Here is a 27,001-nt window from a genome sequence, read left to right as displayed (position 1 = left end):
TATATGACAGTCCCAGACGGAGTTAAGGCACCTCCGAACACCATATGCCAGCTGTTCAAGTCGCTTTATGGCTTGAAACAGTCACCAAGATGTTGGAATGAAAAGTTCAATGAAAAGCTGTTACAATTAGACTTCGTACGTTCTCGACATGATTATTGCCTCTATACCCAGATTAAAGATGGTGACGAAATCTACGTTGTCTTGTATGTGGATGACCTGTTGATATGTGGAAGGAAATCGGAGACTATCGTGAAGCTGAAAAATCAATTGGCGAAAATGTTTGCGATGACCGATTGCGGAGAAGTAAGAAACTTTTTGGGTATGCGATTGGACTACAATCTAAAGAAAGGAAAGATGAAACTGTCGCAGGAAACTAACGTTGACAAGTTGTTGGTGCGTTTCAAGATGGAGGAGAGCAATCCAGTGAAAACTCCCATGGAAAAAGGAATTCAGCTTACTCGAACCGGAGAACCCACAACCCAACCCTACAGAGAACTGCTCGGGTCGTTGATGTACGTGATGCTGTGTACTAGGCCGGACATATGTTATTCCGTGGGTTTCTTAGGACGGTTCCAGCAGAAGGCAACCGCACAGCATTGGCAAAGCTTGAAGAGAGTAGTTCGCTACATCAAAGGGACGAAAGCCAAAGGTTTATTATTCAATCGACAGAGCTCTGCTGAACCGTTGGTAGGCTACGTCGATGCGGATTGGGCCTCAGACGCCGATGATCGTAAATCAGTAAGTGGCTTTGCCTTTTTCGTGTTTGGCAATCTCGTAAGCTGGTCAAGCAAAAAGCAAGCAACGGTGGCAACGTCGTCAAGCGAGGCTGAATACATCGCACTCAGCTCGTCAGTATCGGAAGCAGTTTGGCTCTCTGGGATTCTCGACGATCTGAAATTGAAGAGCTCCAGTGTTCCAGTCACAATCTACGAGGACAACCAAGGTTGTATCGGGATGGCCAAGAACTGTGAATCGAAACGCTCTAAGCATATTGATGTGAAGCATCATTTCATACGGGATCACATTTCCAATGGCAGCGTGAAGATTGAACATGTGCGAACCGAAAATCAACTGGCTGATTTCTTCACCAAGCCGATGGAACACTATCGTCTAGAACAACTTGGACGCCGTCTCGGAATAGCGGATTGAGAGGGGGTGTCATCGAAGTAGCAATCGGCTATTCTGGTTACACTGGATAGCAACGCAGGTTGTCAAGCAAACAAACAAACAGTGTAACGGAAGAGACACGTTTACTTTTTATTCACTCCATGTAAGCACTTCGTGCAGTTAACACCTTCGTTCTAATAAAGCGTTAATAGAAGTTTATTCGGTCTTTCTTTCGTGTTCCAGAACATTCTCAATATATATATATATATATATATATATATATATATATATATATATATATAAATGGATTTATGTCTGTCTGTCTGTCTGTCTGATTCTTATTGACTCGGAAACTACTGAACCGATCAACATGAAAATTGGTATGTAGGGGTTTTTGGGGCCGGGGAAGGTTTTCGTGATAATTTGAGACCCCTCCCCCCTCTCTAAGGGGGGGCTGCCATACAAATGCAACACAAATTTCTTTAGTAAAAGGTGAATTCAACGGGGTTGATTAAAAAATCAATCAATGAACAGTTGTGCTATTGGACTTATGAACTTGCGCTTAGTAAGAAAACGTGAATGTTGGATAACAAAAAATAAATTTTGGGCGGGACAAAGTTTGACGGGTCAGCTAGTTATAAATAAAAACAAAAAAGTAATCTACAAAGAGCAGCTCGATGTAGATTCTCGTCTGCAGAGAATAAGGTTCTCATTGTTATCGAGTAAATTTTTGTGGTATTTTTCGTTACGTGAATGTTTTACCATCACTTCTCTTCCAGTTTATTGGATCAGCGGTGACGTTTTCTCCTGTTTACTCCAGAAATATTGACGAAAATAAAATACTAATCAAGTCGGTAAGACGGAAACTCCACTGACAAAAGACAAACATTTTGTTTTGAGAACAATTTGATTATCTCCTGCTTCTTTCATTAACAGATGCCCACTAACTATGTTTGCAAGTGCAACCACACATCATGGACGAATCAGCAGAGCGGTTTTCAAAACGTAATCTGAAATTGTGATTCCGAATGCCGGAAGCTATTTTACAAGCCCTTCTAGGTGATTTTAGTCTAGCCTTTTTGTTAGATTATTTTAAATGCATATTTGAGGACCTCCAAAACTCAGCGTACAGAAACTTGAATTTTCAGTTAGTGTCCATCAGTCTTCCGAAAAACACGTACATATATCCACGCGATGTGAAATTTTCACGATGATACTCAAAGATCAACATGCGTTGCCACATCATAAACAAACACGATGTTTATAATTCAAGCACTTCATGTCTAAACGTACCACCCGTTGTCGCAGTATTTGCTTTCGTTTCGTTTCATTTCACGCGCGGAAAAAATAATTCCTTTTAAAACATTTCTTTGTAGAGCACTTTTTCACAGAAACCAACTAGAAAACCAACGGTGACTGACAGTATAACATATGATAATAAAGGTAACGAATATAAGAATATAAGCTTATAAACATTTCCTTTCGAACAAAAATACATTCCACTACGATAACAAACGTTGGCCCTAATACGTTTGAAAATGTCCATAGAATCGCTAGAAAACCGTGGCATTCAACGTGTTAAATAATCCATAACTATTTTCCGTGAAAACAAAACATTCCCTGAATAGAAAGAAGCTTTTTATGAGATTTTTTTTCTCCGTGTGTGTTGCCAATTGAAATCTGGGGAACCGGGTGCACAGCATGGCGACGTCATACAAATGCTGACCAAAAAAATAAATTAATACCCAAAAATTAGTTTTAGATGGATGTTTTCAGGAAAGTTCACAACTACTCTTGGTATTTTGATGTGGGAAACTAAACATCTTCGCCACGCTCTAATCAATTTTAATACTTGTTCAAATAGCTGATAATAGCGGATGTTTCATAAATTCAATTCATAAATTGATGCGTGAACTAAATAATGAAATCAATTGTGAAGAACTCTGATATCAATTGATGCTTATTTTGTTCAGAAGAGATGAAGAGGTGTGTTTTATTTGCCCAAAATTTTAGACGACGCACCCATTATCATGATAGATTCTTCCCTTCCCTGTTCGATGTAAACACACCAACACACCGTGTGTTGAGTGGTGGTGGTGTGGTGTCTAATTCGGTTCTTTTACTCTACACATTGCCGTTGCTTGGGTGAAAATACAAGAGAAACTGCACATGATGTTTGAAACAAACATGTCACATTTTCAAACATTGGATACGAAAAAATCATGTTTGTCTACAAACACAAAACTGCGTGAGCAGCATGAACATTATTCGTCTCATACGCAGTGTTTTATGTAAACACGGAAGACTGGTATCCATCTTCCCCGCCAAGTCTCTGTCTTTCTCGACTAAATGTTTTTTTTTTCAAAGATGCCAAACACATTCATTTTTCAAAATTTCTGCCTCAATGACAAATTTTATTATGAAATAATTGTTAAATAATTATGTTGTGCGATAGCTATATATATTTTTTTTTGTGAAATTCACGGAAAAAAATCAACTTTTACTTAGGGTGTCCGTCATAACCACCTTTCCCCTACATGGTCGGTTCTTCAAATTCAATGATGAAATTTTGTAACAAATTATCCTTGTACAGAATTCATTGGAGTTTCCAAAACTGCCTTTCGATTTGCGATGCGTTCATTATTTATTGAACAATTGATCATCAAAGTCGAAGGAGAAATGTTTTCATTCAAACAACAAATATTTCAAAACTTGAGACTTTAAGCTTTAAAATAATGTAAAATAATGTACGTCCCATCTTTATGCGATTATTCTATGTACAAAAAAAAAGTATTTTATTTGTAATGAAAAAAATCGCCAATTATTTTTCGGACAACGCAATAGTTTTTCGGATAGTCTTAGCAGTATAAAAGACATTCACGCCTTGAAACAACAGATACAAGAATCATAATCACTTTCATTTGGATTCACTCACATTGCACTATTTCTGGTAATGAAAAAGCGGATTCACTCGCAAATCTGGGCAGTATTCAAGGCACAGTTTTAGAAAGGCCGTAGTGTATTGCGAATTTTTCTCCATTTGGCGACAGCCGACTCTTACCGCCAGGTGGTAAATAAAGAAGAAAAAAAATAACTTCATTTTCGACCAATGTTTGTTTTTATTAGAAAAAATAAACTCAAAAGTCTTCACAAAATGAAACGACCCTATTTCTGTTTCTTTGTTTTTAAGAGGCTTTAAACTTTGCAGTTCATTCGCCTCCAAGACGACCCTATAGTGAGTAAAAAGTTTTTAAAACAAAACTTTTACTGACAATTATTTCTGTGCAACGATCTAGGTTTTTATTATCGGCATATATAATAGCTTGACCTCCTGGCTTTGTTGGTTCGCATCGAAAAAGTGGCAAAAATCTATGCTTACACTCGACGAGGAATATGATTTTCGGATCAAAATATCAAATCAAACATGCGTCTTACATTATTTTCTCTATTGGAACAGAATGGGTAAAATTAAGTCCTCACTCTTCGCAGTTGCTGCTATAACGGGAATAAAAGTCTTTAAATAAAGAGAAATTTAGAGGAACTCTCTCTAAAACAAAAGTGTATCTGAAAAATATTATGTATCATACTAATATTTAGTTACACTTCATCTCATCTAACCAAACCGCGGTTCAAAAGAAACATCTTCCAATGATACCCGTTCTCACGCACGCGTAAACAACATAAATGAAACAACCCTCAAAAACGAAGGGATATCCTCTAAGACGAAAGAATACTTGCATGTATCTCATTTCCCGAAACATTCATCCACATTATCACATTGCTGCGTAGTCAAGCTGAATGTGGATTTGTCGCACGCCGATAGCTTCGAAGATCATCCGCGTGTGCTGCACTACATACCGGGGATCCACGTTTTTCGATACCTCGAGCTTGATAGCTCCTACGTAAACGTCGCTGCAGAGAGTCCAAAAACGGGGCTCTTGGACGCTGTAGACACCGGCAAGTCCGGTCACCTTTTGGTAGCACTGAGGTAGGACCCGATCGAGACTAACCGGCTGACGTTGCATTAGCACCATAACTGATTCTCTGATCAACGAGAGTGTGCTGAGGCCAATCGTGAGAGCTATGAATATGCTGCAAATTGGATCAGCTCGCATCCAACCGAACAACTGCATGAGGACGGCAGAAATAATCACCCCGACCGAACCCAGTGTATCAGCCAGAATATGCAGGAAGACACCGCGCATAATTTGCGAGTTATTTGACGAAATGGGCATTTCCACATTAACAGACGTAGAATGATTGTGATGATTATGCTCGACACCTCCGTGACTATGACCATGATTGCTGTGATTGGCCAACAAATGATTAGACTCAGTGTGACTTCCATGACTATGGCCATGTGAATGCCCATGACCGCCGTGACTATGGCCATGTCCTCCGTGGCTGTGACCGTGTCCACCATGCTGGAACGCGTAAATGCCAACCAGATTTACCAACAGTCCTAGCACCGAAACAACAAACAGTCGTTCGTGCTTTACCTCCGGCGGCTCTATCGCTCGTTCGACAGCCTCGGACATGATGAAGAATGCTATAAACAGCAGGAATAAACTGTTCACGAACCCGGCGAGTACCTCTGCTCGCACATAGCCATACGAGTATTTGTCGTTGGCTTTCCATTTAGTAATAACAGACGCAGCCAAACCAGCCAATAAGCCAGTGCAGTCGAAGAACATATGGAATGAATCCGAAATTAATCCTACAATCAAAACGATCATTACTGTAAATGAAAACCTCGGCGTATTCATTGCTCAAAGTCACCTAAACTATTAGTCCATATGCCGTACATCAGCTCGACAAACGCAAAACTCAAGTTCAGCAACAGAAACAAGAATAAGTTTCGTGAGTTCCGGTCCGAAAAAATCAACCGAACCAGACTGTTGAACTTTTCTCGTACTTTATAGGTGAAGCCACGGGAATCTTTATGTGTCAGTGGAAGCATCTTTGCAGCGTTTGATCAAGTTTGCTATTATAAGCTTTTTGTTTTCCACTTTTTTTTGGCTATTTACTCGGAAAATGGAGAATACAATCGTGAAGAGTTCTGACCCTGAAACGAAAAATGTGTAAACCCGATAAGAGTTAGTTACAATTGATAGTTACTGTAGTGTGGCATTGTCGGAAAAATAAACAGATTCTTTACGTCAACGATTACTGCATACGTGTTCGGACGTCGATTATTTTCCATTGAACAGATCCACGCATTGTATAATGGAATACTCGAATTACCTGAAGCCTAGAACTAAATCAACTAGAACGCTCAAACTTATCTGTACGCCATTCCAATTAATGAGATGCTTTTTGTTACTGAAGTAATTCGATTAATTTCTCATTACTAGGCTCTAATAACAGTTTTTTTTGCCAGACGGTCACAGTTCGTCATCACAAAAGCCGCATGACAGTTGTTTCTGACAAGGCGCCTAGAAATATATCCTAAGGTGAGGCCGTTTCGTAACTAAGTTGGTTAAGGGAGCGGTATATGAAAACAGTACGGAAGAAAGCAGAAGGGGAATTATTTGCTTGAAGCGTGAACGAGACATGCGGGCGCTACACGATTCGTCCAACGTTCCAATCGAATGTTGGACTCAAACATATGACTCGATGAATCGATAAATGTTGTGACGAATGTGCTGCTACACGGTGAAGTGAATGTTCGATTCAATGCAATCGGTCCAAACAATCGGCGAGTATTTGGATCGAATTTTTATTGTTTTTATTTACCATCAAAAACGTTTGGAAACTGGATGACGACCCGAGTGTTGAAATTGCTACCGTAGCAATTGTACTGATATCGGGCTGTAAATTAAAAATGTTTGAAATCAACATTATTAAACTGCAATATTTTGCCGAATATTTTGAATTTTATGAATCAATTTCATAGTTCCTTCATCTAAAACTAAAAACAAACCAATCTGTCAAAGATAGATTCGGACGAATTGTGTAGCGGTGTATCGAATATCATCGAGTGTCGAATCAACGAATGACCAAAATCCTTTAACTCGTGCCACTCGCGTTGGAAGGTAATCCACAACCAACGGATAACCTTCCAACGCGAATATTCGACGCTCGACATTGGAGGCTCGTAGCTCGTCCATCGACTACACGATGCGTCGAACCATCGAGCGTCCAATATTCGGGGGTGTTCGTAGCATCGTGTGGCGCCGGCTACAGACTGATCACGAGCGAGCTTGGGCACAAGCGTATTGGGTTTTGTTTACAAACAAAACACAGTAGACTTCCAATATGGCTGGAGAGTGGTTTAAGCAAGTTGGCCCACCTTAGGATATACTTCTAGGCGCCTTGGTTCCTGACAAGCAATTTTACGTCAAAGTTTGCGTTTTTAATTATGCAATTTATGCGTTTTCCGCAGCCTTAAGGCTGATTTAGACGATGCCAGTCAGCGCTCTAGTTGAGGTCAAGGCGCGTAGAAGTATATCCTAAGGTGGGCCAACTTGCTAAAATCACTTTTCAGCCATCTTGGAAATCTACTGTGTTTTGTTTGTAAACAAAACACAGAACGCTTGTGCCCAAGCTCGCTCGTGATCAGTCTGTCTCTTTCACGCTTCAAGCAAATAATTCCCCTCCTGCTTTCTTCCGTACTATTTTCATATACCGCTCCCCTAACCCACTTAGTGACAAAACGGCCTCACCTAGTACCATAGACCCGTCTTGGTTGAGGTATCCAGTGAACAGAGAACAGACACTCTGTTCAAGTTACTTGTACCAGTATCGAACAAGTAATAGCTGATTTACACATTGACCAGTAATTGGCGCCAGTTACTTGAACGTCAACGGCACGCCATATTTAGATCACCAGTTGACTGGTGCTGTGCGTTTATACACATTTTCAGCAACTGGACAGCTTGGCTGTCACTTTATCCTCGAAGACGAATGACAGTGGCGATTACCATTTTGGGAGGCAAATTAATCTTTATCGGTTTTGTAGGCCCGGAAGCAGTTTTAAATTGTCAAAATTTGTATGAAAAATTCTACTTCTCGTTAATTTACTAATTAATACACGTCGTACTGAACCTTCATCAGCTGTTTCCTGATATTTCCATGATTTCATTGTCTATTATCATTTTCGCTTCACAAATCGAACACATGAAGCACAATGCCGTCAACGCGAATGGAGATTCTTCCATGGATACGTTGAGGGAATTGAATTTGATGTTCCTTGTACCGTCGAACCATCCAGTGTTGGCAAATGTACAGATTTATCCGGAAAGGTATATTTTTTTAACTTTTTTTTGTTTTGTTCTGTACAGTAAGAACACAGATGTTTCTCATAAAGCACCGATAGGAACTGTTTTTAAACGGTTTTATTTAGCTTGCCCTGTAATTTGTATGTTTGTACGTTCATATGTTTGTAACATGTTTGTCTGTAGCGCATTACCACATCGATAGAAATTTGAGCCCCTTCCTGTTGACCGATTGATCTGAAATTTGGAAAACACCTTTATCTCTGCAGTCATTATAAAACTGGGAATTTCATGATTTTAAAACTCCAATATGGCTGCCGTTACAAAATGGCGGATTACATATTCTCCCAAACTCCTTCAATATGGGTATCAAATGAAAGGGCTTGGCTAGTAGAACACAATTATTCATGAGGAATGCAAATCCAAAATGGCAGCCACCACAAAATGACGGATTACATATTTTCTCAAAACCCCATCAATATGGGTATCAAATGAAAGGGCTTGACTAGTAGAACACAGTTATTCATGAGAAATGCAAATCCAAAATGGCCGCCACCACAAAATGGCGGATTACATATTTTCTTTAAACTCGATCAATGTGGGTATCAAATGAAAGGGATTGACAGTTATTTATAAAAAATGCGAATCAAAAACGGCCGCCACCACAAAATGGCGGATTACATATTTTCTTTAAACCCGATCAATATGTATATCAAATGAAAGGGATTGACTAGTAGAAGACAGTAATTTATGAAAAATGCAAATCCAAAATGACCGCAGTCCCCAAACAACTAATTACTTTTTAAATGGTTTCATTCAGCTTGACCTGTTTGTATGTATGTTTGAATGTTTGTAGGGTTGTCCCATATTAATAGAAAATTGCCCCGTTCCTATTGACTGATTGATCTGAAATATGGAACATATTACAATTCTACTGCCATTATCAAACTACGTATTCTATGACTTTGAAAAAATTATTTTGGCCTTCGCTAAAAATGGCTGAATGACTTGGCATGAAGAACACGAAACATAATAAACAACATAAATTCAAAAAGGTCGCCGCCACTAAATGGTCGACTATTTATTTTTTGCAATTCCCTCAATATCGGTATCAAATAAAATGATTTGACTAATAGAATACAATACATCATGAAAATATTCCGAAGAAAATTAGGTAAGAAATAAACGTTGGATTTCCATTATCCACAGTTAGTTGTTTCATCATATACCCCACGATGTTATTTTAGTCTCATCATTGCCCTAGATCAATGAAAGAACGGATGTGATAATTACTAACAGCTGCTTGTCAAATTATTTTCTAGCTCTTAGTACATTAAACCGTTTAACTTAAAAAGGTTTTTTTACTTATTTTATTTCCTAGTTTCTCTACATTAAAACCATCCAAAAAATATGTGTTTTTTCAATTTTTGTTTCTTACCTAACTTTCTTCGGAATATTTCGATGGTGTACTGTATTCTATAAGTGAAATCATTTCATTTGATACTAATATTGAGGGGATTGCAAAAAATACATAGTGGACCATTTTATGGCGGTGAACTTTTCGAAATTATGTTGTTCATAGTGTAGTGTATTCTCCAAGTCAAGCCATTCAGCCATTTTTTAGCGGCGGCCAAATCAAATTTTCCATTTTGGCCATTTTGGATTTGCATTTCTCATGAATAACTGTGTTCTACTAGTCAAGCCCTTTCGTTTAATACCCATGTTGATGGGATTTTGAGAAAATATGTAATCCGCCATTCTGTTGTGGCGGCCATTTTGAATTTGCATTTCTCATGGATAACTGTGTTCTACTAATCAAGTCCTTTCATTTGATACCCATATTGATAGGGTTTTGAGAAAATATGTGATCCGCCATTTTGTGGTGGCGGCCATCGTGGATTTGCATTTCTCATGAATAACTGTGTTCTACTAGTCAAGCCCTTTCATTTGATACCAATATTGACCGGGTTTTGAGAAAATATGTGAACCACCGTTTTGTGGAGGCGGCCATTTTGGATTTGCATTCCCCATGCATAACTGTGTTCTACTAGTCAAGCCCTTTGATTTGATACCCATGTTGATGGGGTTTTGAGAAAATATGTAATTTGCCATTTTGTAGCAGCCGCAATCTTGGATTTTTAAAATAATGAAATACCCAGTTTTATAATGACTGCAGAGATAAAGGTGTGTTCCAAATTTCAGACCAATCGGTCAACAGGAAGGGGTTTAAATTTCTTTTAATGTGGTAAAGCGCTACAAACAAACATGTTACAAATATACAAATTACAGAGCAAGCCAAATAACACCGTTTGATTATTGTCTTCACCATAGCCGAAAAAGATTTTTCCCCTTCCAGTACAAACAAATATATGGCACCACTGAAACTGCCTGGCATTTCGATTTCACACAAATGTCTAATATGACGCACTGTTTGGAAGAAATTGTCATTTATCTATTGGCGCCAGTATCTAGAAAATTATCTATTCGCTGGCGTGGCCAATTACTTGTGCGATACTTGCGCAAGTAACTGGAGCCGGGTGTTTACATGGCTCTAATAACTAGACTCTAGTGATTGGATTCTTCTACTAGCGCGTTGACTGGCACCGTCTAAATCAGTTGAAGTATACAGTGAATAGAGAATAGACACTCTGTTCAAGTTAGAGGCCAATTACTTGTTCGATTCTGGTACAAGTAACTTGGACAGAGTATCTGTTCTCTGTTCACTGGATACCTCAACTAGAGCGCTGACTGGCATTGTCTAAATCAGCCTTTAATTGGCCTCTAACTTAAACAGAGTGTCTGTTCTCTATTCACTGGATACTTCAACTAGAGCGCTGACTGGCATCGTCTAAATCAGCCTTTAAGCCGGGTTTATACGCTATACGCACAAATCAAATACGTACAAACCAAATGTAAAATTTTGTGGTATGTATGTCATTCGCTTAAGCGCTTAAGGCCAAGATGGTGAAGTTAACAGGTGGCTCGTAATTTACACTATTTAGAAAAGACGTATGAGGGATGACAAGACGAAAAGTTTGGATTTATTTATGTTATTACTTACGTTGGTATGGTTACATTTGATTTCGTCGAAGGTATTCGAAGCAGTATAATAAATAAACAGTTGTCGTTGAAAATAGTAACCTAGTAACCTTTATGCATATGCTTCTGCCCGCTGACTCGGCTAATGTGATTCAGGGAATGCTTTGATCGTGGTACCACCTCTGGCGCATAATTTGCAGCTTTGTTTTTTGTGCTGGTTCATAACGGTAATCAACCGTGCCGGCGAAACTGTAGTCAATGTTTAGTGTTGTTTGGATCACGGCGTTGTACTATAGGTGGACGGCAATGTCAAAATTACTGTTCGGCCATTGCTCGTGAAAAAACAAATTTGTTTACAAAACAAGTCGTATCTTTTGGTGACAAATGCATTCGTTGGCAAAATAGCTGCTCGCGCTTTATTGTCGAATCATAACAGTGCAGAAAGATGTTTTAGTATATCTTTTCGCCTTTCTTTCCAAGCAAAATGTACTTCTGTTTGGCTCCCATCGGCGGGGAAAAGAGTACTATCAGTAAGTAAAGAGCTTACGGCGATGGTGACAAAAAATAACGCTGATTGTGGCTCCACTGATTTCGCTCAGGGAAGAGGAGAATGCTGTGCATATACCGGGAAGGAGATCCGGAAAGGGCCGTTACAAGTAATTGGCTAGAGCAAAAGGAGGTTGTGCACTATATTCCACGAATATATATTTGCTTATTTTTTCCTTCAATTATTTTCCTTAGCGAGTTGACATTGAAATCATAACCACACACCCAAACAAAAAGTAAATAATTCTGAAAGTAACTTCTCGCTACTCGTTTCACGTCATGTCCTGAAAGTGTCAAGAACGAAACACCTATAGTTCAGCATCTTGGTTTGGATACCATCTATGTAAATAAGTTCAAACTTATAGCTGATTTACACATTGACCAGTAATTGGCGCCAGTTACTTGAACGTCAACGGCACGCCATATTTAGATCACCAGTTGACTGGTGCTGTGCGTTTATACACATTTTCAGCAACTGGACAGCTTGGCTGTCACTTTATCCTCGATGACGAATGACAGTGGCGACATCTGGTGGCGATAACCATTTTGGGAGGCAAATTAATCTTTATCGGTTTTGTAGGCCCGGAAGCAGTTTTAAATTGTCAAAATTTGTATGAAAAATTCTACTTCTTGTTAATTTACTAATTAATACACGTCGTACTGAACCTTCATCAGCTGTTTTTATATAAATTTCCTGATATTTCCATGATTTCATTGTCTATTATCATTTTCGCTTCACAAATCGAACACATGAAGCACAATGCCGTCAACGCGAATGAAGATTCTTCCATGGATACGTTGAGGGAATTCAATTTGATGTTCCTTGTACCGTCGAACCATCCAGTGTTGGCAAATATACAGATTTATCCGGAAAGGTATATTTTTTCAGTTTTTTTTTATTTTGTTCTGTACAGTAAGATCACAGATTTTTCTCATAAAGCACCGATAGGAACTGTTTTTAAACGGTTTTATTTAGCTTGCCCTGTAATTTGTATGTTTGTATGTTTGTACGTTTATATGTTTGTAACATGTTTGTCTGTAGCGCATTACCACATCGATAGAAATTTGACCGATTCATCTGAAATTTGGAACACACCTTTATCTCTGCAGTCATTATAAAACTGAGAATTTCATGATTTTAAAACTCCAAGATGGCTGCCGCTACAAAATGGCGGATTACATATTCTCCCAAACTCCTTCAATATGGGTATCAAATGAAAGGGCTTGGCTAGTAGAACACAATTATTCATGAGGAATGCAAATCCAAAATGACGGATTACATATTTTCTCAGAACCCCATCAATATGGGTATCAAATGAAAGGGCTCGACTAGTAGAACACAGTTATCCATGAGAAATGCAAATTCAAAATGGCCGCCACCACAAAATAGCGGATTACATATTTTCTTTAAACCCGATCAATGTGGGTATCAAATGAAACGGATTGACAGTTATTTATGAAAAATGCGAATCAAACATGGCTGCCACCACAAAATGGCGGATTACATATTTTCTTTAAACCCGATCAATATGGATATCAAATGAAAGAGATTGACAGTATAACACAGTTATTTATGAAAAATGCGACTCAAAAATGGCCGCCACCACAAAATAACTGATTACACGTTGTCTCAAAACCCCATCAATATGGGTATCAGATAAAAGAACTTAACTAGTAGAACACAGTTATACATGAGAAATGCAAATCCAAGATGGCGACCACTACAAAATGGCGGATTACACATTTTATCAGAACCCCATCAATATGTATATCAAATGAAAGGAATTGGCTAGTAGAAGACAGTAATTTTTGATAAATGCAAATCCAAAATGACCGCAGTCCCCAAACAACTAATTACTTTTTAAATGGTTTCATTCAGCTTGACCTGTTTGTATGTATGTTTGAATGTTTGTAGGGTTGCCCCATATTAATAGAAAATTGCCCCGTTCCTATTGACTGATTAATCTGAAATATGGAACATACTTTTAATTCTACTGCAATTATCAAACTACGTATTCTATGACCTTGAAAAATTTATTTTGGCCTTCGCTAAAAATGGCTGAATGACTTGGCATGAAGAACACGAAACAACATAAATTCAAAAAGGTCGCCGCCACTAAATGGTCGACTATGTATTTTTCGCAATTCCCTCAATATCGGTATCAAATAAAATGATTTGACTAATAGAATACAATACATCATGAGAATATTCCGAAGAAAATTAGGTAAGAAATAAACGTTGGATTTCCATTATCCATTATCCATTATCTCATCATTGCCCTAGATCAATGAAAGAACGGATGTGATATTTACTAACAGCTACTTGTCAAATTATTTTCTAGCTCTTAAGGTGGCCGTGCACTGTTTGCCCGGAGGTAAAATATTTGATATTTTTTGACAGATAAGGTTTGATTTGATATTTGTACAAACACTATTTTGTTTGCCACTCTTCAATTTTAAACAGTAGTAAACAATATCAAACACCGAACATGGAAAAAAATCAACTGAAATATCCAAGGTAACCTAACCATGTACCGACAGGTTCGAAGAACAGACTGAAAAAATATTTTAGGCATCCAATAATTGAATATTTGCTTGTCGTGTTTTGTGTAGAATATATTTGATCAGTACACGTTGACCAAATTTTATCTGTCAAAAAGAGTCAAATATTTGGCTTCGGTCAAACAGTGTATGAGCACCCTTAGTACATTAAACCGTTTAACTTAAAAATGTTTTTTTACTTATTTTATTTCCTAGTTTCTCTACATTAAAACCATTCAAAAAATTTATGTTTTTTCAATTTTTGTTTCTTACCTAACTTTCTTCAGAATATTTCGATGGTGTACTGTATTCTATTAGTGAAATCATTTCATTTGAGACTAATATTGAGGGGATTGCAAAAAATACATAGTGGACCATTTTATGGCGATGAGCTTTTCGAAATTATGTTGTTCATAGTGTAGTGTATTCTCCAAGTCAAGCCATTCAGCCATTTTTTAGCGGCGGCCAAATCAAATTTTCCATGAACATGGAATACGCAGTTTTATAATGACAGTAGAATTAAAAGTATGTTTCGATGTTTGTTGGGATTTTTCATGATCTACTGTGTTCTACCAGTCGAGCATCTTCATTTGATACCCATATTGATGGGCTTTGAGAAAAACATGGCGCCATTTTATGATGGCGGTCATTTTGGATTTGCATTTTTCATAATTCTCCATAAATTTCTGAAAATATGTAATCCACCATTTTGTAGTGGCCGCCATTTTAGATTTGCATTTTTCATAAATAACTGTATTCTACTAGTCAAGCCCTTTCATTTGATACCCATATTAAAAGGGTTTTGAAAAAATATGTGAACCACCATTTTGTGGTGGCGCCCATTCTAGATTTGCATTTCTCATGAATAACTGTGTTCTACTAGTCAAGCCCTTTCATTTGATACCCATATTGATGGGGTTCTGAGAAAATATGTAATCCGTCATTTTGTAGTGGCCGCCATCTTGGATTTGCATTTTTCATGAATAACTGTGTTCTACTAGTCAAGTCCTTTCATTTGATACCCATATTGATAGGGTTTTGAGAAAATATGTGATCCGCCATTTTGTGGTGGCGGCCATTTTGGATTTGCATTTCTCATGAAAAACTGTGTTCTACTAGTCAAGCCTTTTCCTTTGATACCCATGTTGATGATATTTTGAGAAAATATGTGAACCGCCATTCTATGGTGGCGGCCATTTTGGATTTGCATTTCTCATGAATAACTGTGTTCTACTAGTCAAGCCCTTTCATTTGATACCCATATTAAAAGGGTTTTGAGACAATATGTGATCCGTCATTTTGTGGTGGCGGCCATTTCGGATTTGCATTTCTCATGAATAACTGTGTTCTACTAGTCAAGTCCTTTCATTTGATACCCATATTGATAGGGTTTTAAGAAAATATGTGATCCGTCATTTTGTGGTGGATTTTGGATTTGTATTTCTCATGAATAACTGTGTTCTACTAGTTAAGCTCTTTCATTTAATACTCTTGTTGATGGGATTTTGAGAAAATATGTAATCCGCCATTCTGTGGTGGCGGCCATTTTGAATTTGCATTTCTCATGGATAACTGTGTTCTACTAGTCAAGTCCTTTCATTTGATACCCATATTGATAGGGTTTTGAGAAAATATGTGATCCGCCATTTTGTGGTGGTGGCCATCGTGGATTTGCATTTCTCATGATTAACTGTGTTCTACTAGTCAAGCCCTTTCATTTGATACCAATATTGACCGGGTTTTGAGAAAATATGTAAACCACCGTTTTGTGGAGGCGGCCATTTTGGATTTGCATCCCTCATGCATAACTGTGTTTTACTAGTCAAGCCCTTTGATTTGATACCCATGTTGATGGGGTTTTGAGAAAATATGTAATCCGCCATTTTGTAGCAGCCGCCATCTTGGATTTTTAAAATAATTAAATACCCAGTTTTATAATGACTGCAGAGATAAAGGTGTGTTCCAAATTTCAGACTAATCGGTCAACAGGAAGGGGGTTAAATTTCTTTCAATGTGGTGAAGCGCTACAAACATGTTACAAACATACAAACATACAAATTACAAGCAAGCCAAATAACACCGTTTAATAATTGTCTTCACCATAGCCGAAAAAGATTTTTCCCCTTCCAGTACAAATAAATATATGGCACCACTGAAACTGCCTGGCATTTCGATTTCACACAAATGTCTAATATGACGCACTGTTTGGGAGAAATTGTCATTTATCTATTGGCGCCAGTATCTAGAAAATTTTCTATTCGCTGGCGTGGCCAATTACTTGTGCGATACTTGCGCAAGTAACTAGAGCCGGGTGTTTACATGGCTCTAATAACTAGACTCTAGTGATTGGATTCTTCTACTAGCGCGTTGACTGGCACCGTCTCAATCAGCCTTTATGGTATACGTCCAAACGGCAATTCTGCCATTACGTTTTACCTTCCACTTCACTTTCCTTGCTTAATGGGCACCTTACACGATCAACCGGATTGACAATAAGTGTCTTCAATATCGTGACAGCTAGGCTTTCAACATCTGATCTAACCTCAATCAATATTTTTCCACCTTACACGGTCAATATCGCCCTCAACCCGAGACAACGAAAATATCCGCGATGGCTAGTGGCGACATTTGAGTTTGGGATCCAAACTATTCTCTATCAGATTAGAAGGCTATAAGGTAATTTTCAATTGGTAAAATTTGAATGAAAATATCTACTTGGTATTATTCAATTAGTTGAAGCGCGTAGTCCTAACCTTAACTTAACCTATTTCCCCTGAATTTTCAGATATTCCTACTAAAATGTATTATTATAATATAACGTCAATTTCAGACATAATTTTTGTATGAGATTTTCTCACCACTTGCAGGAAAAAAGTGATTTGCATTCACATAGAATACTAATTTGATTTGTAAAAGTTAATTTTCATTCATAATTTACACTTTAGAATTCGGTTTTTCTTCTCAAAAATACATCATAATACTCGTTTCACAAATACAGACTGTTCCTTTCAGTTTCAGAGATGCCAGATTATTTTAGTTTGCGAAAATATATGCAGGTTATTTTATCTGCAAGCAAATGTTTTTATTCCATAAATGAGACTATGACAGTAGAACCCCGATTATCCGCGAGCGGGTGATCCGCCCTGCGGATTATTCGTGACTGCGAGTTCCATAGTAAATCAATAGGCCTTTCCGGAATTTGTTAGTGAGTGGTAGGCCCATGCTCTTTTGTTGTGATCATGGCTTTTACATTATTTAGCCACTGGTGTACACGACCTTATAGATGGATAATTGATTGATTTCTGTATTGATAGAACATAGTTTTTATGTTGAAACATCTTTTTTTGTGTTTGCATTTTTTTTATCCTTTAATGGGTCATCCGCGATTTTCGTTAATCGCGGTGAGTTTGCCCAACTATTCCGCGGATAATCGGGATTCTACTGTAGCTTGAATTAACACATGATGTTTTTTCATCTGTGATTTTCCAAGATCTTCTCATTATCCAAATTTATATAGCGGAGTGTGAAGAAACACACAACCCGCGCACTAGCGCAAAGAATGACCGAGTTCAACGTTAAAAAATTCCTAAAACGTTATGTTTCATCCACTCTCTCACCATCACTTTGTCAGTTTACTTTGAAGTTTTGATTTGTATCGTGAAAAGTACCGTATTTTGCTATTCAAAGTATCGGTTTTCCAAACCAAAAGCTTCCATTTACGATTCCTACAATTTCAGTGGTTTATGAATTTTAATTGCAATCGCAAAAAAGACTAACAAAAATTAAATGTGCGCTTGCATATCTGGCAACTCAGTCTGGAAGTCCGTGAGGTAAAACGTCAACATCATGCATCCATATGAAATGTCACGATATTGAAGCCCGAAAATCAGAAAATCCGGATTTCTGCGTTGTCGGCCATGTTCAGCTGTCATTATGCTCTCAAATGTCATCATATTGTCAATAAATTTGACCGTGTAAGGTCCGCTTAAGGCCACGGTGATACTCGAGATGGAAAATGAAAGGTGGGAAGACTTTTTAAATCTGTGACGTCACAGATTTTGTTTATGTATGTTACTTTTCTTATAATAGCCCACTACATAGGAAAAGTGTTGTTATTAGAATTAAAAATAAGCAAATGAAATGAACGATCTATTTTTTTCCCTAAATCAATGCTAGCGTTCAAAATCATAAGGTCCCGACATTCTAACAGAAACTGAAATTTCAATATTTTTGAAGTGTTCTAAAATTAATTTCAATTCAATTTTACTTCTCGTTACGTCGACCAAAAACGTTAACGAACAAAGTCAGAGTCACACAATCTTTTGTTCCTTTGACGGATAAACATTTGACAGAGCATGGGAAAAAGGTTGCAAGTTATTTAATGTAAAATTAACTTGAAAAATAAATTTAATATATATAACGTATAACTTAGATTGAGACAAAAAGTTTTCCGCTTGCGTCTTAGTTTTAGACAACTGAAGTTTTCAGCACCCTAATTGTGAAAAAGTAATTACAATTGCTGACAAAAGTCAAACTTCCATGAAGTTGCTCTAAATCCATACATAGTAGATATTAGAATACTATTTCTGAAATCAAAGAAAAAATTAAACATTTTAGTTCGTGATATGTTCTGATTTTTTCCATAATGCGAAAAATATGAATTGGAAATTTGTAATTAGCTTTTGTATATCCTCTTTCAACGTTATTCGATGACACATTCAATTTTGTACCATTTGAGTAACTGACTGGTATGCCTGGTATGTGAACTTCCTATCTTCCTGGCTACTAACACAATCAAAATTTAACACAACCTAAACCCGTGAATCTTCCCACCTTCTATTCTTAATCTCGGGCGATACTGCCTGCAGCTTCTTACGAAAATAAGGCTGCACGAAACGCATACAATCGTGAGAAGTAAACAACCACATAGAATTGTATTGGTGTGGTTACATTGGATCGGAGTACGCACGAAAACATGATTGTGCGATAACTGACGAAGAGAAACAAACAATTTTGTTCGATAGAAGCTGACGAATTCGAACGAAGCAAGTGGAATGCAATGTAACCACACCAATAAAATTCTATGTGGTTGTTTACTTCTCACGATTGTATGCGTTTCGTGCAGCATTATTTTCGTAAGAAGCTGCAGGCTGTATCACCGTGGCCTAAGGCGGCGGTGACACTGGATGCAGAAAATTGGTCGTACGAAATGTATGCAATAGTGAAAGTAAACAACCACATTGAGTTGTATAGGTGTGGTTACATTGCTTCTCCCTTGCTTCGTTCGAATTCGTCAGCTTCTATCGAACAAAATTGTTTGTTTCTATTCGTACGATCAAATTTTCGTGCGTACTCCTATCCATAGTAACCTTAGCCTAAGGCGGCGGTGACACTGGATGCAGAAAAGTGGTCGTACGAATTGTATGCAATAGTGAAGCTAAACAACCACATTGAGTTGTATTGGTGTGGTTACATTAGAGGTGTGCAATCCAGCTCATCATGATGAACAGCTCAGATCAGCTCAGCTCATCTAGAAGAGCTGTTCTTTATGAACAGCTCTTCAGCTCAGTTGTCAGTGTCGACATCTGGTGGCGACTTTCAATTTGGGTCCCAAACTCGATAGTGTAATCTTTATCAGATTAGAAGACGAAGCCAGTTTAAAATGTTAAAATTTAAATGAATTTTTGTCTATACATTTCCGATATTTTTACTGAGACTTTTCATTATAAAGTAAAATTGTCTTCAAGAAGAATTTTTTGAGATTTTTTCACCGCCTACAAACAAAGTGTTTTAGACTAATTTAATACACAGATTTTAATTTTCATTCATAATTTTAATTTTAAAAACGTGTTCATTCTGCCTGAAAGACAATTATTATTTTTGGCGCCCCCTAAAACAAAGCCCAATTCCGTCAACCCGAATATAACAGTTGAAAAGACAAGGAACAAATGAAACTGAACTGATGTCATAACACGGAGAGCGAGAGACGGTCAGTTCATTTGAATCTTACAGCTCACACACTCTCTTCAATTCTACAGCTCTTTTCTCTCCTTCATCATCATCAAAGTGAGCTGAAGAGCTGTTTGATTTTTTTTTGCGAGCTGTTCCGCGTCAACTCACTTCAAAGAGTCGATTCTTCGGAACAGCTCATGAGCGGATGGCACATCTCTAGGTTACATTGCTTCCCCCTTGCTTCGTTCGTATTCGTCAGCTTCTATCGAACAAAATTGTTTGTTTCTATTCGTACAATCAAATTTTCGTGCGTACTCCTATCCAAAGTAACCTTAGCCTAAGGGTTAGGCCAGAGTGAACGCGACACACGATGCGATGCGATGCGACGCAAAAAGAACGCGATTTTTAAAGTGACATAGTGGCCAGAATGGACGCGATTGAATGCCGCAGACATACGCGACAGATGTAAACAAGAGGATTTATTTTCATGTTGTGTTCATGTTTCGAAATGGATTCTGACGAAGAATATTTAATGCCCGAAAGCGTACGTACGTAAGAATACGGAGAATACCGCCATCTATATCAAGACCTGGTTAAAGATCCGAACAAATTTCACAACTATACCCGTATGAGCATCGAAACTTTCGAATATATTTTAGGACATATTGAAGTTGTTCTCATGAAAAAGTGGACCAACTTTATTAAAACTCTAATCAGAAATAGCAGACTACTGAAGTATGGCCAGTTAGTGGAAATGCTGTCATCACTGGGATCCCTAGATCTCGACTGCGGCAGCTTTCGCAGTTCACGGCCAAAAGTATCCCGTAAATTTTGCCATTTTTTTAGCAGCATACTCTGAAATTCGAAAAATCCTTTCAATATATATTCAAACAATTTCATTTGTCTCACTTACCAGTGATTCCTAATTCATCCGAAACTTCTTTCCAACACTTACTAACAAGAACCCGGTTCCTGTAGTGTCGAGTTTGCTGATTCCAAAGTGCACTTCTTTGAAATATAGCTCCGATTAGTGCTTCCACATCCACAGACACATCTTCTTCCGCCATGATGTAAACAAAATATAAAACTGACATTCACTTGTCGCGTGTTCATCGCGCGAAAAAGCAGTGCATGTCGAGGTTGATTTTGTGTCGCGCAGAAATTCGCTTGTCGCGTCGCATCGCATCGCGTTTACTCTGGCATATGAAATAGTTTTTTGCCAGAATTGAATGAACGGAGCTTGGTCACGCGACTTGTCAAAAATTACGTAGTGTCGCATCGCATGTCGCGTTCACTCTGGCATCACCCTAACTCGCACCGAATAACTGACAACGCATTAACCCGGCTTTAGGGCCAAGATGGTGGGATTGACATGTGGCTCGTAACTTACACTATTTAGAAAAGACGTATAAGAAATGGCAAGACGTTAGGGTTTAGATTTGTTTATGTTACTTTCGTTGGTATGGTTACATTTGATTTCGTCGAAGAAAGTATTTAAAGCCCTATAATAAATGAACAATCGTTCGTTGAAAATAGTAACCTTGTAACTTATATGCATATGCTTCCACCAGCTCGGCTCGGCCAATGTTTGTCATAGTGATATGATTTATGCAGGGAATGCTTTGATCGCGGTACCGCTACTGGCGTATAATTTGGCAGCAGAAATCTCCGACGATTGCTTATGTGATGAACTGTAGCTCAATTATACATTTCCCCAATTTATGGCGGCTACTTTTTCATGACCGTTATGCAGACATTATAGGCTAGAGATGGGCAAACCGTTCACGAACGGTACGAAAGAACTAGTTCGCTGAAAAGAGTGAACGAGCGGTCGTTCTTTTTCAAAGAACGGTAGTTCTCCCCACGAACTGATTGCGAGCGAACGGTTTGTGAACGAACGGAACGAACTGATTCCGTAAGAACGGTTTGCGAGTGAACTGTTTGTGAACGAACTGATTCCGTAAGAACGGTTTGCGAGTGAACTGTTTGAGAGTGAACTGTTGGAGAGTGAACTGTTTGTGAACGAACTGTTTGCGAGTGAACTGTATGGCAAAGAACTGATTGAGAGTGAACTGTTTGGGAACGAACTGTTTGAGAACGAAGTGCTTGCTTGCGAACAAACTAGTGCAGCTGAACTGATTTGCGCTGGACGGAATGGATAAATATAACGAGAATGCTTGTAAGGAAAATAAAACGATTTGTCATTTATGAGCAAAATGCATGTAACATGGTTTATTTTGTTAATGTATACTCAATTTTGGGTTAAAAATTAAATCAGATTTTCGTAGTTTTAAAAGCAAAACTATATATTTTCAATTTCATGTATTTTTTCAATTCCGCGTAACAATCATATACTTTCTGATTATCAGAAAAAATCTGGGGGAAGCTGGGGCGATTCATGGATTAGGTGAACATAAAATATTATAGTGAGGGCATGTTGAGAAAAAAGAACGGTTAAAAAGAACTGATTCACTTAGATGAACGGTTAGTGAGTGAACCGTTCATCAAAGTGAACTGTTTTGCCCATCTCTATTATAGGCCCATTCGATGATATATGTCAAAAATGCTTCTTGTACTACAAAGCGTTATGGCGGGTTTACATTAGGGAGATCTATAGCTATAGATGGATTTATTCACGTGAAAATATGTGTAAACGGGTGATAATAAATATGATTCACTTATTCGAGGTATATATAACTTGAATAAATTCAGCATATGTAAACGCTTGTGAATTTCTCACTGGTGAGAAATCGCCAAAGTTGGATGCAGTTCTAGATCAGGTGAATAAATTCACCGAAAATATGAATATATTCATTATAGAAGTTCACGCTAGTGTAAACGGTTGATGCGATTTCTATAAATCTCATCATATTTCTTCACATGAATATATCGCTAGTCTAAACCCACCCTTAGATTATGTTTTCAAACCGGATATTTAGTGTTGCTTGGATACGATCTATGTAAATAAATATAATCTCTATGTGATATGACTGAACGGCAATTCTGACATACGGGTTTACCTTCTACTTTAGCGTCAGATCAACAATTGAGCATCTAGTGGAAAAAATTTAGTCCACAGACACAGTACAAAATGTTCCAATGCCAGTGAGACAAAGAAGTGCCCGTAGTGTCGAGAATATTGTCGCTACTAACATATTAATCCGGATTTTCATCGAAAAATAATCTTCAATTACGGTTTGGTGCGGTTTATGGTTCGCCGGCGTCATTGGGCCGTACTTCTTCCGTGATGATCAAGACCGGCACGTTACTGTGACTATTTCCTGTGGGACTACGTCAAGTCTATGGTCTATACCAGTATCGGCCGATTTATGCTTGAAAACCGTCGAAAATTGGGTTCAGCGTCTGGACTTCTGCAAACGTGCCCGTGGTGCCCATGCAAAAGAAATCGAGTTCCATACATAATGGCATTAAATGTACTTTCACAAGAATAAAGAATTTCATTGATATTCAAAACTGTGCAGTCCCGAACTAACGTTGGGGAAAAGGGGTAGTGAAACCAGGTTTCCGCACGTCTTACCTGCTTGACGGTTGAAGAGTAAAAGAGGACGAAATGACGTGGGTCGCTGCGATCAGCAGAAGTGGGCATTGATGTTTACAGCCAACGCGCAGGGTTGCCGTTTATGGTCAGCACATGACACACTGCCTCATGTACTTCAGTCCGTGCCACACAAAACGTTTTTGTTTTATTTAAAAAAAATACTTTTGATGCGCTCTTATTGAAAGACCCGATACTTGTCGATTTTCTGCTTGCAGAAGTTTGAAAAAAGTGAGTGAATGAGCCTGATACAAAAGTCTCCGTTGATTACTAGAAACAAAAGTAAACACTGAGACAAAAGCCCTAGTTTTTTTGACGATATTTTCGGCCAATAGTTTTATATGGGACGTTATGGAAATAATATCTCTCAAAAATTCACATACGCTATCATACTGAAATGTCTTCACATATTTCATCATATCTTCAAAATGTCGTCACAAAATCATATATCTTCACGATTAGGCAAATGGGTTCAAAATGAAGACATGTCTTCCAATCTGGCATCTCTGTCACTCGCGAGAACTGCCAAACTTTCAAACTGGTGTAAATCAAGGTGCTTAACATACTGCCAGGTGGGTCAAAATGTGAAAACCATTCTGCAACAATCTAAAAACAATACAATAGTAAATCAAGACGATTTAGCCAAATTTTTGAACTGTATTGATACTTCATTACATATTTAATACTATATCCATTACATTCATTACGTTTAACGCTGCAAGCGTTTCGTCTATTGTAATTGCGTTGATGGCACTGACCATTTGTCATTACGATTTGCACCATTTGAAAAACGAAATTGATAATGAATTTTAAGGATGAAATTAACACATTCTGTTTCGAATATGTATTCTATATAGTAGAGCAATATATTTTCTCGCAAATTGTGAAATAATATTAATCTTAAATGGTGATGATGATTTTATATTATAATAGTGAGTTTATGTGAACGTTGTGTGTTGTGAAATGTTTGGAAATATATTGCCAAATGGTTTGTGTGTTTTAAGAAATCGAATAACTTAAAAATCTCCATTCAAATTTTATAATTGCAAAACTGCCTTCTTTAAATTTAACGATTGTTTCGAGTTAAAATATATTTTGAAGTTTTTTAGTATTTAATTATTTTAAAAGTATTTTGATTCCTTGTAAACAAAATATAATAGTCTTGTGCGCGGTTTGTGAACTGTTCAATAGAACTTTATTATTTTTTTTCTACATGCAAAAAGTTTATTTTCGAATAAAGCATGAGTAACAGCTTAATACTACTAGAATAACCGAGAGAATGCGATTCAGATCCTTGTTATCATCCTTTCTTTTTAACATTTGACATACACAATTCTTTTCAATGTTTTTCTTAGTTAGCGAATGGATGCACCTTGCCGAACGAAATAAACCTTTGCATTCTGCATTTCAAGGTTGCAACATTTGCACAATCCGATAGGATTTGACTCGTTCAGATCAAGGGGGATAGGGGGACACGAATTTCGGACGTTTCCTCGAGCTCCGAAAAAGTAAAACAAAAAATATTTTTACCATCCATTATATCACTATTTGTTTATCTATCCTTCAACAATAAAACAAAAATTGAACGGAAAATAATATGTCCATAATTAGAATCTGATCAAGTGAGGGGGTGCAAAAAAAAGTTGTGCCATGGCGTACACGATTCCACCCCTTCTGGTTATCTGAAACAAACAAATCGAACAGATTCTGAATCAGTAAAGATGCCACTATCGCATGAACCTTGGACAAGTAAAAAATGTGTTTTTGACAAAATGGTGGAAATTTGAAGAAAAAAAATGCTGTTTAAAACATTTTTTTCAAGTTTCTTGATTTTTTTTTAAATTGTAAAGTTAAGAAATTGCGATAGAGAGATGCATACAGATTGTATTCATATAAACATAGATCGGATAAGTAGAACTTGAGATATCGTGTAAGCCAGTTCGAAAAAACATTTCGAGAAAAACGCGTTTGAAGTTAATTATTATGGCCGTACTAGATGAGATATCGCATCACTAAAATGGCTATAACTTGGTAAATAATGAGATTTTCGAAAAGTCTCTTCTATGGTATATTCTTAATTGTCTGAATTGGAGAAATATGAAGAAAAAAAATGATTTTTTTTCAAATTTCTAGACTAAGATTCCCTCTTAAAGAACGCAACATTGTGTTAATTTCAAACCCGACCAGATTCCGGAATAAGGGTTTATTTTACCGAAAAACACTTGAACGGACTTGTTTTATAAACGCGACGAAAATACATATTTGTAGCGAATTGTAAAGGGCAAATCATTCACAGAATGTTGAGTTAAAAAAATCTTAGCAAGTAAATGGAACCCCGAAGCAGGTTTTCGCTTGAAGAAAGTTGTGACTGGGTCTGGTAGAACTGGATGAAAATCTGTATCATGAGCTTCTACCAAGCAACTAGTTTCGATGAATTCCAACAAGTACTGCTAGCAGCTGAACGTATTAAAACAACGATCCAGAACGCTTCTAGGGCACTTCTGAAACTCCACTCGCCTTACTCACCAGATATTGCATCTTCAGATTATTAACTGTTAAGATTCTTGTAAGAACTTCAACTTACTGCATCGCATAAGTTCTGAGAGGATGGAATTCTCAAGTTGCATGAAGGATGCTGAAATAATCAGCAAAAAACGGTGCATATATGATCGAAAAGATGTATGTCTGGTTTTTTCCTTAGGGTGGGTTTAGACCTAGGTAGTGCGGACTGAATCAAAACGGCTGTCAAAAAAGATCCAATTGAAATGTCAAAAGAGATCCAACGATTAGGAGTGTTATTTTTCTTATGATAATCAACACTACAAAAGAGGTATTGTTATCAAAGGCAAACATAATTAAACTTATAAAATGAACGAACTTCATTTTTCCGTCAATTGTTTAATTGGCCATTGCATCTCTGAAAGAGAATCTCATATTGCAAGGTATCAGGACCTGACCGATCATCAACAAACTACGAATAACACTTAGTTCACTCCAAGATTTCAACGTGGGAGCGAAATTCGACATTGGCGAATTTGATACG

At 37.6% G+C, this 27,001-nt stretch overlaps 1 protein-coding gene and 1 long non-coding RNA gene across 3 annotated transcripts; one reads left to right on the top strand and one right to left on the bottom strand.

Moving 5' to 3' along the window:
* The first annotated feature begins 1,761 nt into the window (after nt 1-1,761).
* Nucleotides 1,762-2,544, top strand: LOC129780511 (uncharacterized). The gene is made up of 3 exons (XR_008743949.1): nt 1,762-1,829; nt 1,887-1,961; nt 2,044-2,544. It is a non-coding gene; the product is annotated as an uncharacterized LOC129780511 (long non-coding RNA).
* Nucleotides 2,545-4,536: 1,992 nt separating this feature from the next.
* LOC129776468 (zinc transporter 7) lies at nt 4,537-6,545 on the bottom strand. Of its 2 annotated transcripts, none has more exons than XM_055782128.1 (3): nt 6,266-6,545; nt 5,887-6,172; nt 4,537-5,824 (listed from the first exon to the last, which is right to left on the bottom strand). In XM_055782128.1, exons 2-3 carry the CDS (start codon nt 6,065-6,067, stop codon nt 4,881-4,883), a joined length of 1,125 nt encoding a protein of 374 aa, XP_055638103.1. In that variant the 5' UTR covers nt 6,068-6,172; nt 6,266-6,545; the 3' UTR covers nt 4,537-4,880. The 2 variants fall into 2 exon arrangements, with proteins under 2 accessions (XP_055638103.1, XP_055638102.1); XM_055782127.1 differs by having other exon boundaries at nt 6,352-6,545.
* Between the last annotated feature and the right edge of the window lie 20,456 nt (nt 6,546-27,001).

Source organism: Toxorhynchites rutilus, chromosome 3 (genome assembly GCF_029784135.1).
Source record: "Toxorhynchites rutilus septentrionalis strain SRP chromosome 3, ASM2978413v1, whole genome shotgun sequence".
NCBI lineage: Eukaryota > Metazoa > Arthropoda > Insecta > Diptera > Culicidae > Toxorhynchites > Toxorhynchites rutilus.
Note: the sequence above shows the minus strand (reverse complement) of the source record. Positions and strands in the feature narration are given on the sequence as shown.

Coding starts and splice junctions, on each gene's coding strand:
- LOC129776468 (XM_055782128.1), bottom strand. CDS start 6,067: ATGCTTCCACTGACACATAAAGATTCCCGTGGCTTCACCTATAAAGTA. Junction 5,825..5,886: donor CATATGGACTAATAGTTTAG/GTGACTTTGAGC, acceptor TTTTGATTGTAG/GATTAATTTCGGATTCATTC.